Source organism: Pogoniulus pusillus, chromosome 23, assembly GCF_015220805.1.
Source record: "Pogoniulus pusillus isolate bPogPus1 chromosome 23, bPogPus1.pri, whole genome shotgun sequence".
Lineage (NCBI taxonomy): Eukaryota > Metazoa > Chordata > Aves > Piciformes > Lybiidae > Pogoniulus > Pogoniulus pusillus.
In genome coordinates this window covers 15857392-15873965 of record NC_087286.1, presented here as the reverse complement: position 1 = coordinate 15873965, position 16574 = coordinate 15857392, and the positions used below count along the sequence as shown (strand labels likewise).

At 55.2% G+C, this 16574-nt stretch overlaps 1 protein-coding gene across 9 annotated transcripts in view; it reads left to right on the top strand.

Moving 5' to 3' along the window:
- MAP4 (microtubule associated protein 4) overlaps positions 1–16036 on the top strand; it is a 136808-nt gene extending 120772 nt beyond the window's left edge. For 5 of the 9 annotated variants that reach the window (XM_064162718.1, XM_064162721.1, XM_064162712.1 and 2 more), the window contains 9 exons: positions 1122–1181; positions 1320–1636; positions 4677–4790; positions 6466–6558; positions 10667–10748; positions 13470–13582; positions 14384–14549; positions 14740–14760; positions 14851–16036. In XM_064162718.1, coding sequence (XP_064018788.1) covers positions 1122–1181; positions 1320–1636; positions 4677–4790; positions 6466–6558; positions 10667–10748; positions 13470–13582; positions 14384–14549; positions 14740–14747 — 953 coding nt within the window. In that variant the 3' untranslated portion in view covers positions 14748–14760; positions 14851–16036. The remainder of the gene's footprint in view (positions 1–1121; positions 1182–1319; positions 1637–4676; positions 4791–6465; positions 6559–10666; positions 10749–13469; positions 13583–14383; positions 14550–14739; positions 14761–14850) is intronic. The other 4 variants (XM_064162717.1, XM_064162719.1, XM_064162716.1 and 1 more) reach the window with 4 other exon arrangements.
- The last annotated feature ends 538 nt before the right edge of the window (positions 16037–16574 follow it).

The window sequence follows — 16574 nt, the reverse complement described above, 5'->3', positions numbered from 1 at the left end:
AGGCAAAGTTCTTCACCCCTGGCAGCTAACCCAGCAGAACTGCACCATCCCAGAGCTCTCTCAAATCAGTTCTCTTTCATTTGTTTTTTTTTTTTAGTCAGGTTTTGCCTGGCCCTTTGTGTCTGGTTTGGTTTCTGCTTTCAGAGCCCCTGGGTTCTGCTTTCTGTGCTCCTGTCCTCTGCCTGAAATCAGGTCATGATCATTGGGCTTTGCCCAAAGGCTCGGTTTAGGGATTGATTTTTGGGTTGATACAATTGGAATGGGGGCAAAAATCTCTGCAGTGATGTCTGTGCACAAAAAGTGACCTGGGTCAGGACTCAGCTAACAGAGAGACCAAGGTGACAGATGGGACAAGTGTGGAGTGGCTTTTACTGTTTAGTGGGGAAAGGAGCTTTGGTTTGGTGGGGGTTGGGCTGGTTTGTTGTTCTCCTTGTTTGCTTTTGTTGGTTTTAAGGAAGGAAATTGGGACTTAAAATTATGAAAGTGCATTAAATTGAAACTGGGATGCAAATACTGTGAGTGGTGGCAGATCCAGCAGGGAAAGAGATGCAAATGGTACCCTGGGAGTGTTGCATCTTGGGTTGGACAGTAGGAAGAATTAAATTGAACCTGAACAATTTCTGCCTCTTCAGGGTTGTCCAGGCCTGGCCTGGGCTTCCCAGAGCAGTGGTGGAGTGTCCATCCCTCAGGAGGTTTCCAAGCCATGGAGGTGTGGTGCTGAGTGCCATGGTTTGGTGGTGCCCTGGCAGTGCTGAGTTCATGGTGGGACTCTCATTCCTGAGATGCTTTATTCCAAGCAGCATGTTAGAAACAGGGACAGTGGGTGGAGAGAACCACCGGAGAGGTGGGAGATGCCCATGCCTGGCACCACTGCAGGTCAGGTTATTTGGGGCTCTGAGCAGACTGCCGTAGATGCAGAGTCACTGCTGACTGCAGGGGGTTGTACTGGAGGAGCTTGAAAGGTCCCAAACCATTCCATGATTCTATCTATGTGAGAAGCTGTGGCCAGCCCCTGAGCTTCAGGAGGAGCTGTGGTGGCCTCTCAGGCTTCCTCTGTCTGCAGGCTGGCTCCTGCTCTGCAGCACTGCTGGGTCCTGATGGGTGTGTTTTGTGTTGGGCAGCTATCAAGACCGATGGGAAGACCACAGATGCCAAGAAGACCTCTGCAAAGTCACCATCAGGTAACTTTGTCCCATTCCCATCAAGACCAAGGCTTGTCTGGGGCTGTGTTTGTTGGGCAGGTCAGACTCAGAGGGCTTTGTCTAGCTGGCCTCTGACCCTTCTTTTCCCTCTTCCCTCCATCTCTCTGATGACTGTAGCAGACCTGAGCCGCCCTAAGAGTGCTACTGGGAACGCAGCCAAAAGCAGTGCCACCACTCCTTCCACCACCTCCTCCAGCGCACCCCCTCTGCCTGCTGTAGCCACCAGCCGCCCCAAACCCAAGCCTGCTGCCACCAAACCCACCACAACCTCAACAGCAGCAGATGCTAAGAAACCACCTGCTAAGGCTGCAGCTAAGCCCAGCACCGTGTCCAAGCCTCGTCCCACCAGCAGCGTTTCTGCTCCAGACCTGAAGAACGTCCGCTCCAAGGTCGGATCCACAGATAACATCAAGCATCAGCCTGGTGGAGGCAAGGTGAGCATCTCAGCAGCCAGATGTGCTTGGGAGTGGGAGCTCTGAAGCATCAGGGGTGCTCTTTGCTAACTGTGGTGGCTGTGTCCTCACTGCTCTTCTCATGTACGCGCTGCAGAGCAACTCTTTGGGTTCTTGGTTGATGCACGAGGCAGTGGCAGGAGTGTACAGAAGGAATTGGCCTTGAGAGCCTTCCAGGTGTTTCCTGAGATATCTCCAGGAACTCCAAACCCTGTGATGTTCTGGTTTGCTGTCCTACATCCTGACATAGAAACCAGAAAGTTCAAAACCTTGTCTGCGTTCCAAAACTTTGCCTTGAAGAGAGGAATGGATCCCACTGAGTGCTGCAGAAGGTGGGATAAGGCACTAGGGCACAGGAAATCTGGATTCAGGAGCACATTGCACAGCATCTTGCCCAGTTCTAGGAACAAGGGATTCTGGTCAACTTGTCAGGCTGGAAGTTGGTATGAAGTGGGCGTCCTCTGGTGGCCACAAAAGAAGAGGAGGCTGATGCTGAAGCAGTTGTTGGGAAGGGCGTGTACATAGCTACATGAGGCTTTCCAGCAGTAATGGTCTTCAGTGACACATCCTCTCTGAGGATCTACCATAAAGCTTCAGGGAGATGCCTGTAGCCCTCTTCTGAGGCCTAGAATCATTTGGTGAATACTCCCTGGGACCTTGAGGCCATTCCCCTCATCTGTCACCTCTTACTCCCTGGTAACAAGTGAGAAGGTCAGAGAAGATGGCCTCAGGGGCAGTTTAGGTTTGGACATTGGAAGAACCTTCTCTACTGGAAGGCTTCTCAAAGACTGCAGCAGGCTGCCCAGGGAGGTGGTTGAACCCCCAGCCCTGAAGGGGTTTCAGAGCTGCAGAGACATGGTGCTGAGGGACATGGTTTAGCCCCAGCCTTGGCAGAGTCAGCAAATGGTTGGACTGGATGAGCTTAGAGACCTTTCCAACCAAACCCATCCTATGATTCTGTGATAGCCACAATGAGCCCTTTGTGGGCTGCTGTGACCAGACACAGCCATCCCATTCATGTGGATAAAGATGTGCAGGGCAGTGTCAGGAGGCTCTGCTCAGTGATGTCCAATGACAGGACAAGGGGCAGTGAGTGCAGGCTGGATCACAGGAGGTGCCACGTGAATGTAAGGAAAAGCTTCCTCACTGTGAGGGTGGCAGAGCCCTGGAGCAGGCTGCCCAGAGAGGTTGTGGAGACATTCAAAACCCTCCTGGCCATCTTCCTGTGTGAGCTGCCCTGGCAGGGGGTTTGGACTGGGTGGCCTTTCAGTCACCTCTAATGCTCAGTGGTTCTGTAGTCTCTGCCTGACAAGCACATTGCAGACAGGGCTGGCACTGCCCCAGAGAGGAGCAGATTTGCCCACTTCTCCTGGCTGCAGGTCTGCAGTGGTGGAACTCTCACCACAGAGCTTTAATCTAATGCCAGGGGAGCATGGGTCATGCTGGGAGCCTTCAGTCCCTCTCAGGCATTTGAAAGCCAAGGGTGTTGGAGCACTGTGGTGGCATGGACAGCACCAACACAGCCATGGATCTGTCAGGGTTGGACTATCTTACTTGTACCATGTCCCAGTAGAGCTCAGACATCTAGAGGACAGAACCTTCCACTCCCCAAATGATTCTGGAAATGACAAAGCAAGTCTGGTGGCAAACTGGGAGGTGAGCACTTGGGTGACCCCTCCATGGACTGTGGCTTGTAGCATGAAACCAGCCCCAGAAAGGAGCCTCAAAGTTGCTCTGGGATTCGAAACCCTGCTGGGGCTCTGCAGAGCTTTTTCTGCCTCACAGGGTTCTGGTGTCACTTCATATGGACATGGAGTTGCACTGTCCTTTATTCCTTGAGTATTCCCACCCAGAATCCTTCAATCCCAATGGTTGTCCTGGTGAGACAATAACCCTTTTTGTAGTCTGTTTTTGTGCTGAGATGTTGTTAAAGTCTGAGAGGTCCCCAGGGGTGCTGGGGTTGCTCTTTAGCTCCTGTTCTGTTGCTGGGAGGTTTGTGAAATACAGTTTCTGCTGGATCCCTTCCCCAAAATGCAGGTCCTGCTGCACTGGGCTGGGTGTAGATGAGCAGCAAAAGGGACATTCATAGGCAGCTGCTGATGTTTTCTCACAACCTGCACATTTTCTGCTCCACTGGAGTAGGCAGGGCCACCAGCACTTGGCTAGCTAAAGAAACCCTAGAGCCACTGGTGATCTGGAAGCTGGAGGTGATGCCCTCTCCCTGGAGGCATTCAGGGCCAGCTTGGATGAGGCCTTGAGCAGCCTGGCTTAGTGGGAGGTGTTCGCTGCCCATGGCAAAGGGGTAGGAACTGAATGATCTTGAAGATCCCTTCCAACCCAAACTGCTCTGTGGAGCTGTGACTCAGCTGTGGGGCAGACAGCAGCAGTGGGAGGAGGTTGGGTCTGTGTCCAGCAGAGCCCTTGGGGCTGGAAGGTCAGCCCATGGATGTGTTTGCCTCTGAGGTCTGTGTGACATCCTCTCCCTGTGCTGCTGATGGGTTGCTAGAAGGTTGGATTGGGTTGGAGTTTTTTTGGGTGAGGGTCACTTGGAGACCTGCCACCATGACTGCTGGGGGAATGAATGATGAGCACCTCCTTGGAGGTGTTCAAGGCCAGGTTGCATGAGGTGTTTAGCAACCTGGGCTAGTGGAAGGTGTCCCTGCCCATGGCAGGGGGGTTGGAACTGAGTGATCTTTAAGGTCCCTTCCAACCCAAACCATGCTGTGAATCTATGAGACACCAAGGAAGGTCACCTCTGAGCTCTTTGAGCAACAGACAACTTAAGCGTTGCTCTGTGGCCTCAAGGTGCCTCTTCCATCCCGTGTCTGGGTGTTGCTGCTTCCCCTCCAGCCTCTTAGTCTCATCCTGTGCCTGGGATTATGTTTGGCCTGAGGATTACAGCACCTAAGAGGTTCTCCTGGGTTGTCCTCTCTGCCGAGTCGATCTGGGTGGCCTCGGGCGCCCAGCTCCTGCCCACGCTGTCCCCACTGCTGGTTCAAACCCTCCCTTTGTCTCCATCCAGGGGAAGGTAGAGAAAAGCCCAGACTCAGCCGCTGCTGCGCAGAGACCTGAACCCCAGGGGCTCCCCAAAACGCCCACCACTAAAGAGGGGTCCCCCAGACAGCCCAATGGGAAAGTGAGTTTGTTTCAGACTTTTCTCTGGGGGAGCTGAAGGAAACCATGTCTTGGTTTGGGTCACTTTCCCTCCTCTTCCACTCTTCTTGCTCTCTGTCTCCTGTCAGTGTCACTGTTCCTCCCACAGACGCTCTTCCAGGTCTTCCTTCTAAACCCTGAGGTGTTCTCAGTGAAACGCCTTCAGAGGTCACTGTTGGAGGTGTCTTCTCCTTGTCTGCTGTCAATGTTCTCAGAGCAGAGTTCTCCATCTTCACCCTAAGGTAGTCAGCTTGGGGTTAGAGCTTTCCCTTGAGACCAGTTCTTCTCACCCAGCACCAGTTTGTGGCTAAGGAGAGGGAGCTTCACTTCCATGCTGCCTCATGTTAAGGCCTTGCTAAGAGCATTAAAGACTTCCTGTCCTCCCTGCAGCATTCCTGACCCAAACTCTTTGACTCCATGCAGTAGGAGGTCATCACTTGCTGAGTCACTGTAATGGCAGTGGGGTGAGTGTCCCTGCAGCACCAGCTTCGTTCAGGGTCAGCAGGCAGAACCATGAGTGGCTGGGATTTGTCCCTCTGGAGCAGCCACCTCAGCTCTGTGGCACAAGGACAATCCCAGAGCCGCAGCACTGAATCCAATCTGAGCTGGCCACAGGGCTCTGGGGAACCTCCTGAGCTGAGGGCCTTCTGGTGATTCCTTTTGTGCCTCAGACTGCTCACCTCTGGGGAACCTGCTGAGCTGAGGGCCTTCTGGTGATTCCTTTTGTGCCTCAGGCTGCTCACCTCTTTCTAGAACGCAGGACAGAGCTTCTGCCACCTTCTGTGCTCTTCAGTAACCCCAGACTAAACTCATGTTCTAACTAACCCTCTACACACAGGCCTGGTGCTCCAGCTTGGTGAGTAAAAGCTCAGCTAGCAGCCACCTTCTGGCTTTGGAAGAAGTCCACCACAGCTTAGTTTAAAGGAGAACCAATTTAATCAGAAGGGTTAGGGAGAGAATTCAATCAGCAGGCAGCCCAGAGCAGTGGTGGAGTCCCCATCCCTAGAGGGCTTTCAAAGCCATGGAGATGTGGTGCTTTGGTGGTGGCTGAGTTCATGGTTGGACTCTGTGATCTTAAAGGTCTCTTCCAACCAAAACCATTCCATGATTCTAGATGACATGAGACTTGTCCTAAGAAGTAACTGAAAGCTGCACAGCCTTCCTCAGAAGCATTGTTTCTGACACCAGAGGTTTTGAAGAGCACTGCCCAGGACTGACCCAGTCCATAGCAGTGAAGTGAAGACACTGAGGAGCCCAGAGCTCTGATCCGTGGAGGAAGGAGGCAGCTCAGCTCTCCCTGAGCTGGGAGAACTGCTGGGAAGCTTCATGTGGGACCTAGAGGAACCTGACTCTTCTGGTAGGGAGGAGCCTGGCTCTTGTGGTAGGCAGGTGCCCAGCTGGTGCTTCCACCCCACGGAGAAGAGGTGTTCACGCTTACACACTGGCACTAACCCTGTCTGTGCAGCCTCTTCCTCCCTTCACTTTTTTTCCTCACTCTCTTCCTGAGTTGCTTTCACCCCTAATGCTGAGCTTGGGTTGAGCTTCACACGAGTCCTCCTTGATCCACCACCCTCTTAGAGCATCCACTCCAGCCTGCCTTGTGACAACTCTAACCAGTCCTCTTCCCTTGTGTTGTTTTCCATTCTGTAACGTTCCAGGTCCAGATAGTCTCCAAAAAAGCGAACTACAGCCATGTTCAGTCCAAGTGTGGTTCCAAGGACAATATTAAGCATGTCCCTGGAGGTGGGAATGTAAGTATGGGCTCTGGGCAAGCTGTCTGTCTACTAACTCCTCCTGTGCTATGTTTGTCCATGTCAGAGTCTGCAGAGTGCTGGGGCTCAGGCAGCAAAGTGTGGCAGAGGTTCGAGGCTTCTGGAAACCATGTAGGCTGGAGGATGTCTTCCTTTTATGCTCCACATGGACACTAGGTTGGACATGTGTGGTTGGTTTTGTGGTGCTGCAGCCATGCCTGACCCATTTAAGTGGTGTTCAGCACCAAATGTAGGCTGTGGACAGCTGAGCCCAGGAGTCAGCTCACCATGGATCCCCTCTGCAGTCAGTGGAGGCATCTCTTTGGTCCTCTAACCTGGTTTAGATGTTTAATGGTTCCAGATGGGATGAATTGTGGCCTGGAAATTCTTCTTCACTGGCTTATGATAGCCAGTGATGGGACATGTCCTGAAATTCTACCAGGAGGTGTTTAGGTTGGACATGAGGAGAAATTTCTTCCCTGCAGGAGTGGTCAGGCACTGGAACAGGCTGCCCAGGGAGGTGGTGTTTGGCAAACATGTGGACATGGCACTTGGGCACGTGGTTTAATGGCCATGGTGGTGTTGGGCTGATGGCTGGGCTTGATCTTAGAGAGTTTTTCCAGCCCAAACACTTCTGTGATTGTATGGTGGAGCCAGCCTGAGGCAGGTGAACTTCACCTCATGTTTCAGAGGCAAGGAAGGGTGAAGAAGGAGGAGGAAAAGCCTCTAGGGCTTAATCTTTGAGCTGTGATTAACAGCTAAATTTAAAGGCTGGTGGTGGCCATGCAGCAGAGTTGAGTTTGTTAGAACAGGAGCTTGATCTTGGTCTGTCCCTGGGCTTGGCTTGGAGTCTCTTGACCTGGAAGTGTCTGGCAACAAAAACCCAGCTACCAAAATACTACAGCTTTAGGCACCACCACTGTGCCTTGGCATCTTGTGTCCTTGTGGGCAGATCTGAGGGACAGATCAGGTCACTGCTGGGCTCTTTGGACTGGTACAAGTTTGCAGGGCACAGAGGTTGGTTGGTTTGTACTGGGGCCACTTTGCAGGGCACAGGGATTGGCTGGTTTGTACTGGGGGCACTTTGCAGGGCACAGGGGTTGGATGGTCTCCAGAAGATGCTGAATGCTCAAGTCCAAGGAAGCTGTGTCCATTGGTGGTTAAATTTGTGGCTTGCTGAGGAGTGGTGCCCAGCTGTCACCTCTCGTGGTGCTTTGTGCCCTGTGGAACTCCCTGTGTGTGATTTCTGGGGCCAGATGTCCTGGTGCTGTAGAGCTGGTGTCCTCTGTTTGGTGTCTCATTGAGAGTGGTGTTGGACTTGATGGAAACTGCTGTGGCCGCCTCTCCTGGCAAACAGTTGTTTGGCTGGCTGAACTGCTGCTGCACATGGCCAGCTCTTCCTTCAACCTCTGCAAGAAGCCAGCCCTGAGTTCCTCACCTCATTGCCTACAGCCTGGTTGCCAGGGTGTGGTAAGAGGCAGATGTTGGAGTCACACAAGGTCCACTTGACTAAGCTTGACTCAAGGAGAGTTCTCTGTGCCGTAGAAAGAAGAGCTGATGTTGAGACCATCACCTTCCCTCAGCATTTTCTCACCTGTGGACATTTCTGTTCCTGCTGCATCTTCCATATGGGTTTGCCACCCAGGTTTGGAGCAGATTGGTGGTCTTCAGTCAGTGGTTTGTGGCAGAGGTCCCTTTGTCTGGAGGGAAGCAGCTGGGGGCACACAGCTTGCCCAGGCAGGGCCAATGTGAGGAGATGAGACCTGGTGGCCACTCTGGCCACAAACCAGTCCCTTTCATTCATTCTTTCTATCTGCTCACACCTTCTGAGGTGTTTCCTTGATCAAATGCAGTGATCACTTCTGATAAACCTCCTGAAGCACACTGCTGATGGGGGTGTCTGGAGGGTCCCTTTGTCTACCTTTGACTCCAATTAAAGCAGCAGATAAAAACAGGGGTTAGCAGCAGGTGATGAGTGAGCTTCAGGGTTGCTGTGGTAGAACCAATGGACAAGTCAAGAAATCAAGGCCAGGTTGGATGAGGCCTTCAGCAGCCTGGTCTAGTGGGAGGTGTCCCTGCCCATGGCAGGGGGGTTGGAACTCAGTGACCTTTTAGGTCCCTTCCAACCCAAACCACTCTGTGACTCTAGGACATCCTGCCTGAAGTGGTTCCTTGCTGGTACACTCTTTGAGTACCTTTTTTCATATGTGGAGATCATTTCTCCTCCCCTCCAAGATACCTAAAAGCAGTAGATGTTGTGCCTACTCGCCTTATATTTGCCAGAAGCATCTTGGCACCAACACAGGTAGGTCTCATGGGTGAAAAAAGCACCTTGTTGTGCTTCAGTGTGAAGGTGCTGAGGCACTACAGCAAGTTGCCTGGAGAAGTTGTGGAGGCTCCAAGCCTGGAAGTGTTCCAAGTCATGTTGGATGGAGCCTTGAAAAATCTGGCCCAGTAGATGTCCCTGCCCATGGCAGGGGATTGGAATTAGATGATCTTCAAGGTCACTTCCAACCCAAAGCATTTCATGATCTTCAGGAGGAGTCACCTCTGGGTGTGTCCACCTGAGCTGCTAAATGTGCTCTGTGAAAGAGACTCAGTTTGGTTGCTGTTCCAGGCCAGCAGGAGCTGAGGACAGCTCAAGGCTGCAGTGCCTTCACTGACAGCCCCCAGGAACATGAAGCTGTGGTGTCCCCCTTTGGGGTCCTGGTGTCACTGAGTCAGGACACAGCACATGGAGCAGCCTGGCAGGGGGCTGAGCTGTGCTGGGTGACTTGTGCTGAGCCAAGAAGACTGCAGGGCTTTGACTCATCCCAGCCCAGAGCACAGCAGGGCTCATGCTGCTGACAGCCACAGCCTGCAGATTGTCAGCAGTGTCCCCAGCCAGCTTCTGGGGGAGCTGGGGAGTGGCTCAGTGCTTGGCACTCAGAAAGAAAGGTTCTCATATTCTCCTGAGATGATGAGAGGTCAACTAGAGCAACCCACCCCTCACAGTCAGCAGGGACATCTGCAGCTACAGCAGGGTGTTCAGAGTGCCCCAGGCAGCCTGACCTGCAATGGCTCCAGCCATAGGGCATCTCCCACCTCCCTGGGTGACCTGGGCCAGGCTCTCACCACTCTCATGGTACAAAATCTTTCCCTTCTCTCCACTCTGAATCTCCCTCTCTGAATTTCAACCATCCCCCCTTGTCCTGTCACAACAGGCCCTGCTCAAAAGTCTGTCCCCAGCTTTCTGCCCAGCTTCCTGAAGCACTGCAAGGCCACCAGAAGCTCTCCCTGGAGCCTTCTCTTCTCCAGGCTGAACAATCCCAGCTGTCCCAGCCTGGCCTCACAGCAGATTTCAGGACCTCTCTCACTGTACTTTTTTAACTGGAGATTTTATGGGCTGGCATCAAGTCCCTGGTAGACTGAGGCTAAGGGCAGTCACACTGGGGAGCAGCTTCCCCACTCCCAGGGGCTTGCCTTGGAGGATTCAAGCTTCAGCAGCCTGTCCCAGCAGTTTGTTCTCTCTGGGCTTGATAGTCCTTGTCAGCTGTGAGGAAGGACCACTGTGAGGAGGCTGCAAGCAAAGCCTAACCTGGGCCTCTCTGCACCTTGAAGGTGGTGGAGAGAAAAAGCTGGAGGTGGTGGCTCATCTCTGGCCCTCCAGCAACGGAGAGGGTCAGTAGAACCATGAGATGGCCTCTGTCCTGGTGACAGTCTGGAGCTGCCCAGGCATTGCCTGTGTCCTCAAGGGCAGAGCCAGCAGGGGGTAGAGACCATCTGGGGAACCTGTCGATGGGATTGGCTTTTGGTTTTTTGTCCCTCTTCCAAGTGCTTTTGTAGTCCATCAGCTCCAGACTCGTGGCTGTGGCTGCTCTCCACCCATTAGCTTTATCTGGTCTCGACTTGCCCTGCTCACATTAACCCCTCCTGGCTGGTGCAGGACTTTCTACAAGGCCAAAGCTGACTGCAGCCTTTGGCTGTGAAGTCCCCATGAAAAAGATCCTGTGGTGGATTTAAGGGTGGGGGCTCTCTAGGTGTGACCTGGTGATTGAGGTGGCCCCTTGGCCTCCAGCCTCACTGGAAACCTTTCTCTGCTCTGAGTTGCTTCTTTCTCTCTCTTCAGGTGCAGATCCAGAACAAGAAGGTCGACCTTTCCAAAGTGTCCTCCAAGTGTGGCTCTAAAGCAAACATCAAGCATAAGCCAGGTACAGCTTTGACCATTTCCTCATGATTTGGTTGTAGATCTTGCAGAGCTTCTCCCCCAGTCTTGGACTGGGACTGGAACCTCAAGGACTTTGCTTTCAGGGAGGGTTTCTGGAAGTGCTTGGGTCATTCCTGGTGGTTTCATGGGTGGAGAAGGGGATTAGGAGATGTGGGGTCTCATCAGAAGATCCTCGTCTGCTTTGGTTTCATTTGGAAAAAAAACAGGGAAATCCCTCCCATGAGCATTCCAGGAGTCTGGAAGCCTCATCCCTGCTTGCAGAGGGCTTTGCACTCTCTGAATATGGCTGTGAAGGGTGAAGTCATAGAATCACAGAATCAGTCAGGGTTGGAAGGGACCACAAGGATCAGCCAGTTCCAACCCCCCTGCCAGGGGCAGGGACACCCTACCCTAGAGCAGGCTGCACACAGCCTCAGCCAGCCTGGCCTTAAACACCTCCAGCCATGGGGCCTCAACCACCTCCCTGGGCAACCCATTCCAGGCTCTCACCACTCTCCTGCTCAACAACTTCCTCCTCACATCCAGTCTAAACCTTCCCACCTCCAGCTTTGCTCCATTCTCCCCAGTCCTGTCACTCCCTGATAGCCTGAAAAGTCCCTCCCCAGCTTTTTTGTAGGCCCCTTCAGATACTGAAAGGCCACAAGAAGGTCACCTCAGAGCCTCCTCTTCTCCAGACTGAACAGCCCCAACTCTTTCAGTCTATCCTCACAGCAGAGCTGCTCCAGCCCTCTGAGCATCCTCCTGGCCCTTCTCTGGACACACTCCAGCATCTCCACATCCTTCTTGTAATGGGGGCTCCAGAACTGGCTGCAGTACTCCAGGTGGGGGTCTCAGCAGAGCAGAGTAGAGGGGGAGAATCACCTCCCTCGACCTGCTGGGAGGTCGAGTCACCTCCATCCAGTTCTTCACAGTGGAGACAAAGGTCTCTCAGCCCTCAGTTCCGTGGCAACTCCTCACTTTGGGTTCTTTTGGGACATGGGATGGGCCTGCAGGAATCCTTTGCTCCCCACTGAGAACTCAGCAGTAACTCCATGGAATTCCTGCAAACCTGGGCACTCCTAACCCATCTGGGCCCATCCCAGTGCTCAGTGGCAGCATAGGCAAGCCCCAGGCTCGAGGTACCACCATGGCTGTGGGCAGTGTTGGAGCTGCACCTTTGTAGCCTCCCAGAGTGTGGTCAGTCAGGAGGCTTCTGCTGGTCTGCTGGATCTGAGGGCATGTCCTGCAGAGCAAAGGTGCTGGCAGTCAAAGCTCCATGCCTGAGGGACAAGGGTCAGAGATCCAAGCTTAAGACAAACCCCACAGGCTTGTCTTTGCCTGCTCCTTCTGCCAGCCTGCTGGGTTGGAAGGAGTTCAACCTTCTGCCCTGAGCACCACGGGTCAGTGCCTCCAAAGGTGGTGCCACCACCATGCCCCCTGCTCCACGCTCTGCAGTACCAAGCTGCCCACCACAATGGCTGCTCTTGTGCAGGGCTGATGAGAGCAGAGCAACCCAGGCAGAATGCCCCCGAGTCAGATGTCTGCCCTGGTTTTTGTGGTGGCCACCATGGGCCATGCCAAGCTTGCAGCGTGCTGAGGAGAGAGTGTTTAATGATGTCGCTGGGCAGGAGCCAAACTGGGATGGTTTTCTGGAGGACCCTGCTGGAACAGGGGCTGCAGGAGCAGGCTTCCCTGGAATCACAGAATGGTGCTAGCTGGAAGAGACCTTTGAGGTCATGGAGCTCAACACTGACAGGTCACTGATGGGCTGCAGCCAGGAAAGTCATGATGGGAATCTGCAGTTGGCTTTTTGACCTTCAGGTTCGCCTGAACCTGCTGCCCATCCACTTCCCATCTTGGCTTCTCCTTGCCTGCCCACACAGCCACCTCCTCAGCAGCTGAAGGGGTGGCCCAAGGGGCTGTGTGTCAGTGAAGGAGCTGCTAGGTCAGGCAGACATCTGCCAGTGATGGAGGAGGAGTGGGAAGGGATGACAAGCAAAGGAAGGTGGTTAACAAAAGGTTTGGACATGAGGAACAATTTCTGCCCCTCGAGGGTGGTCCAGGCCTGGCCCAGGCTGCCCAGGTCAGTGGTGGAGTCCCCATCCCTGGAAGGGTTTCCAAGCTGTGGAGATGTGGTGCTGAGGGCCACAGTTTGGTGGTGCCCTGGCAGTGCTGGGGTAATGGTTGGGCTCCATGAGCTGAAAGCTCTCTTCCAACCCAGATGATTTTGTGATTCCATGAGGAGCAGGACTTGTCCTGGCACTGCTGCCTGCACAGATGGGCTGAGCTGGCAGAGACCTTGGCAAGGGGCAGGGACAGGAGTGGGCAGCTGCTGTTAGCCATCAAAACACCAGTGTGGGATGGGGTGGAAGTGGCATTTGTCATCTCTGCTGAGGAAGTCAGATTCATGAGCAGATCTGGTGAGGCATCAGGACACCTTCCAGCCTGTCTGCCCACACCTGTGGTGCTCTCCAGCTGAAGGCACCCCCAGGGCTTGGCCGTGCAGCTCTGCTCAGGTGGGAATTACCAGCTCTGATCTTGCCAGCTTGCAGATGAACCTGAGCTGCAGAGCCTGGGCCCCTGAATGTATTGCTTCGTCCTGTCCCTCCTCCAAAGCATGCTGGGGCCTGAGTGGCTCTTCAGGGAGTGCTGGGAAAGGGACAGGTCTGAGGTGGGACTCCTCTGGAGCCTTTAATAAACTGAGCCCTGCACCATCTTGTCCTAGGGGGAGGAGATGTCAAAATTGAGAACCAGAAGCTGAACTTCAAGGAGAAGGCCCAAGCCAAAGTGGGCTCTCTGGACAGCGTGGGACACTCGCCAGCAGGAGGCACCCTGAAGGTGAGTGCAGCCAGCTCTGGCACCTCGGGTCAGGCGCTCGCTTTGGTTCCTCTCCTTCTCCTGCACCCTGCAGCTGCACACAGCTTTCCCACCCCTCCTACAGCCACCTGTTGGTTTTGTGGCCTCTGTGGTGAACCCCAGGAGTCAGAAAGGTCAGAAAGGAGAGAGCTGTCAAGTACTTTGGTGGCATGTCTGAGCAGGCTCCCTGCTAGATGTTCTTCTGAGGGTTTACACTGCCCATTTCCATCCTTCCTCCAAGAGCCTGAGAGCAGGGATTGCTCCAGGCACCGTGAGCCCATCAGAGAAACTGCCCATGCCTTTTTCCCTGTGGCAAAGCTGGTGAGATCCAAGTGCTCCACGCTGGCAGACAGCACCTTGCAGCTCTGAGGAACAGTTTGCAGCTCAGAGGCTCTCTGTGGGAGGTCAAGAAGAGATTGCTGTGCTCCAGCTCTTCTCACGAGGACACAAACTGCCCCTGGCCTTGCTCTGGTCATAGCAAGGAGACCTCTTTGGTGGGGAGAGGACAAGAGCTGGGTGGGCTTGAGCTGTCACACCATGTGGTGGTCAGAGTAGGGCTGAGGATTGTCTTCCAAGCACCTCCTCATCCCCCTCCCATCACCTCCTCATGCCCCTCCCCATCGCGCCATTATCGCACTTCCCAGCACCTGCTGGTCCCTGCGTGTCAGAGCAGCCAGGGAGGGCAGTGGGGGCTTTGGGCCCCCTCCCTAGACACGCCCCCAGCAGCCCTCAGCCTCTCTTGACTCACGGCTGTCCCCTTCCCCACGCTCTGTGCCCCGGCAGGCTGAGGGGACCGCGGAGCCCGGGCAGGTGCCCCCAGCCTCGCAGAACGGCGAGGTGCCCGCGCCCGGCGCCGCCCCGCGGGAGAACGGCGTGGGGGTGGCCCCCGGCCTGGCTGGCGGTGACCAAAGGGAAATCCAGAGCTTCGAGACTCAGATCCAAGAGACAAGTAAGTGGCTGTCAGCTTCACCTGCGCTCCGCGCCGGGGCGGTGGGGACGGAGGGGACGGAGGCCAGCAGCGGGGCAGGGGCTGGTGCCAGCGCGGCTGCCGCAGCCCCTGGGCTGTGCTCGGCGACGTCTGGAGGGGCTGTGCCTTGCCTCTGGTTTTTAACTCGGAAAATTGCCCTTTTATCTTCCAGGCATCTAATGATGACATTCTGGTATCGTCTCCCATCCCCCTCCTCTCCCCTCTTCTCCTCCTCTCCCCTCCCCACCCCCGTCCCCCTCTCACTGCCCTTGTGTCACTGCAGATTGACCCTCACCAGCTGAGGTTCCGTGAGAAGACCAAGGCTGGGCCAGACCACGGAGCGGAACTCGGCGTCTCCAACCCCCCCAACCCTTCCCAACAGCACTTCCCAAGGCGTAGCACATCCGGCAGTGACCGCCCGGCCTCGGCCGCCTCCTCCTCACCGCTGCAGCAGCCAGGCCCCCCTGGCAGTGCTTCCTCAGCAAGGCTTGTGCCCCCCAGCCCCAGCTGCCACCTACTCCCCTCCCAGTAACGCAGCTTGGCTCTGGTAACCCACCGGTGGCTTCGGATGGGGGGAGGACAGCGTTCAGCAGGGCCAGCGTCCCTCCTGCCCAGACCCATGTCCCTCCTGCTCAGGTCAGCATCCCTCCTGCTTGGGCCAGCATCCCTCCTGCCCAGACCCATGTCCCTCCTGCCCAGGTCAGCATCCCTTCTGCCTGGGCCAGCATCCCTCCTGCCCAGACTCATGTCCCTCCTGCCCAGGTCAGCATCCCTCCTGCCTGGGCCAGCATCCCTCCTGCCCAGACCCATGTCCCTCCTACCTTGGCCAGTGTACCTCCTACCTTGGCCAATGGCCCTCCCGCCCTGGCCCATGTCCTGCTGCCCACACTGGCTCCTCCAAGCACCCTGGGGGCTCCTGGCGGGTCCTTCTTGGCTGGAAAGGGATTTCCCTCCCTGCCTCCCCCCACCATTCCCTTTGGCTCCTCCCTTGTGCTTTTTAGGACGTTTCCAGGTTGAGTGTGGGCGTCGGGACAGGGGTGGGTGGTGGTGGCCAGGCCGTGTCCCACTTCTGGAAGGAGCTCCAAGGTTTGAGCCCTGAGCTTCCTTCTCTCTGGTTTTACTTCAACCCCAACTTCCTTGTGCTGGGCCCCGTTGGATGCTCTCCGCTGGCCGCCCCTCAGGCCTGTTTTAGCTGTCCTGACTCTGGGCTGGGGTGGTGCTGGTGCCCTCTCCTGCGGCCCTGTCCCCTGCTCCCCACCGCAGGCTATGCGTAGAGGCCGCAGTGCTGCTCCCTGCTGCCATACCCAGCAGCGTGGAGGGTTCTGGCCTTGGCCTTGGCCTTGGAGGCTTTGCTCTTTGGGTTTTGTTTTTTTGGGTTTTGGTTTTTTTTTTTTTCTCTCTTTTTTTAACTATTTTAAACGTCTGGAGCCAGCTCCTGGCTGAAAGGGAAAGGCACTGGGATGTGGGGGGGGGGGAAACCGTGGTGGAGCACAGCAGGTGGAGCCTGTGTTGGCTGCAAGCAGGCGTGGTGGCAGTGGGCATAGAACCTCTGGTAGAGCTGAGGCCACCCTTGGTAGGGCCTCCTGAGTCTCAGGAGTTGGTTTCCTTTGTCCTGGCCAGGGCTGGAGCCAGGCTGTGGTGGCATGGTGGCTGGCGTGGGCAGCGAGCAGAGGCAGGTCTGCGGTGGTGCGCGGGAGGTGTGAACCCAGGCGGAGTGACGCGGAGCTGGGGAGGGTGGGGGTCAGCCACCTCTCCCCCTGGGGTAAGGGCGCTGGGAGGGCAGCAGAGCCCTTGGCTGGAGCAGCTTGTAAGGCTGGGAATGTGCAGCTGTGGCTGAGGAAGGAGGTTGAGGTTGGCCTTCTCTAAGGCTAAGGTTAACCTTCTCTAGAAGGCTGAGCTTGACCTTCTCTAGGAGGTTGAGGTTGGCCTTCTCTAGGAGGTTGAGGTTGGCCTACTTGAGAAGATTGAGACTGACCTGCTCTAGGAGGCTGAGGTTAACCTTCTCTA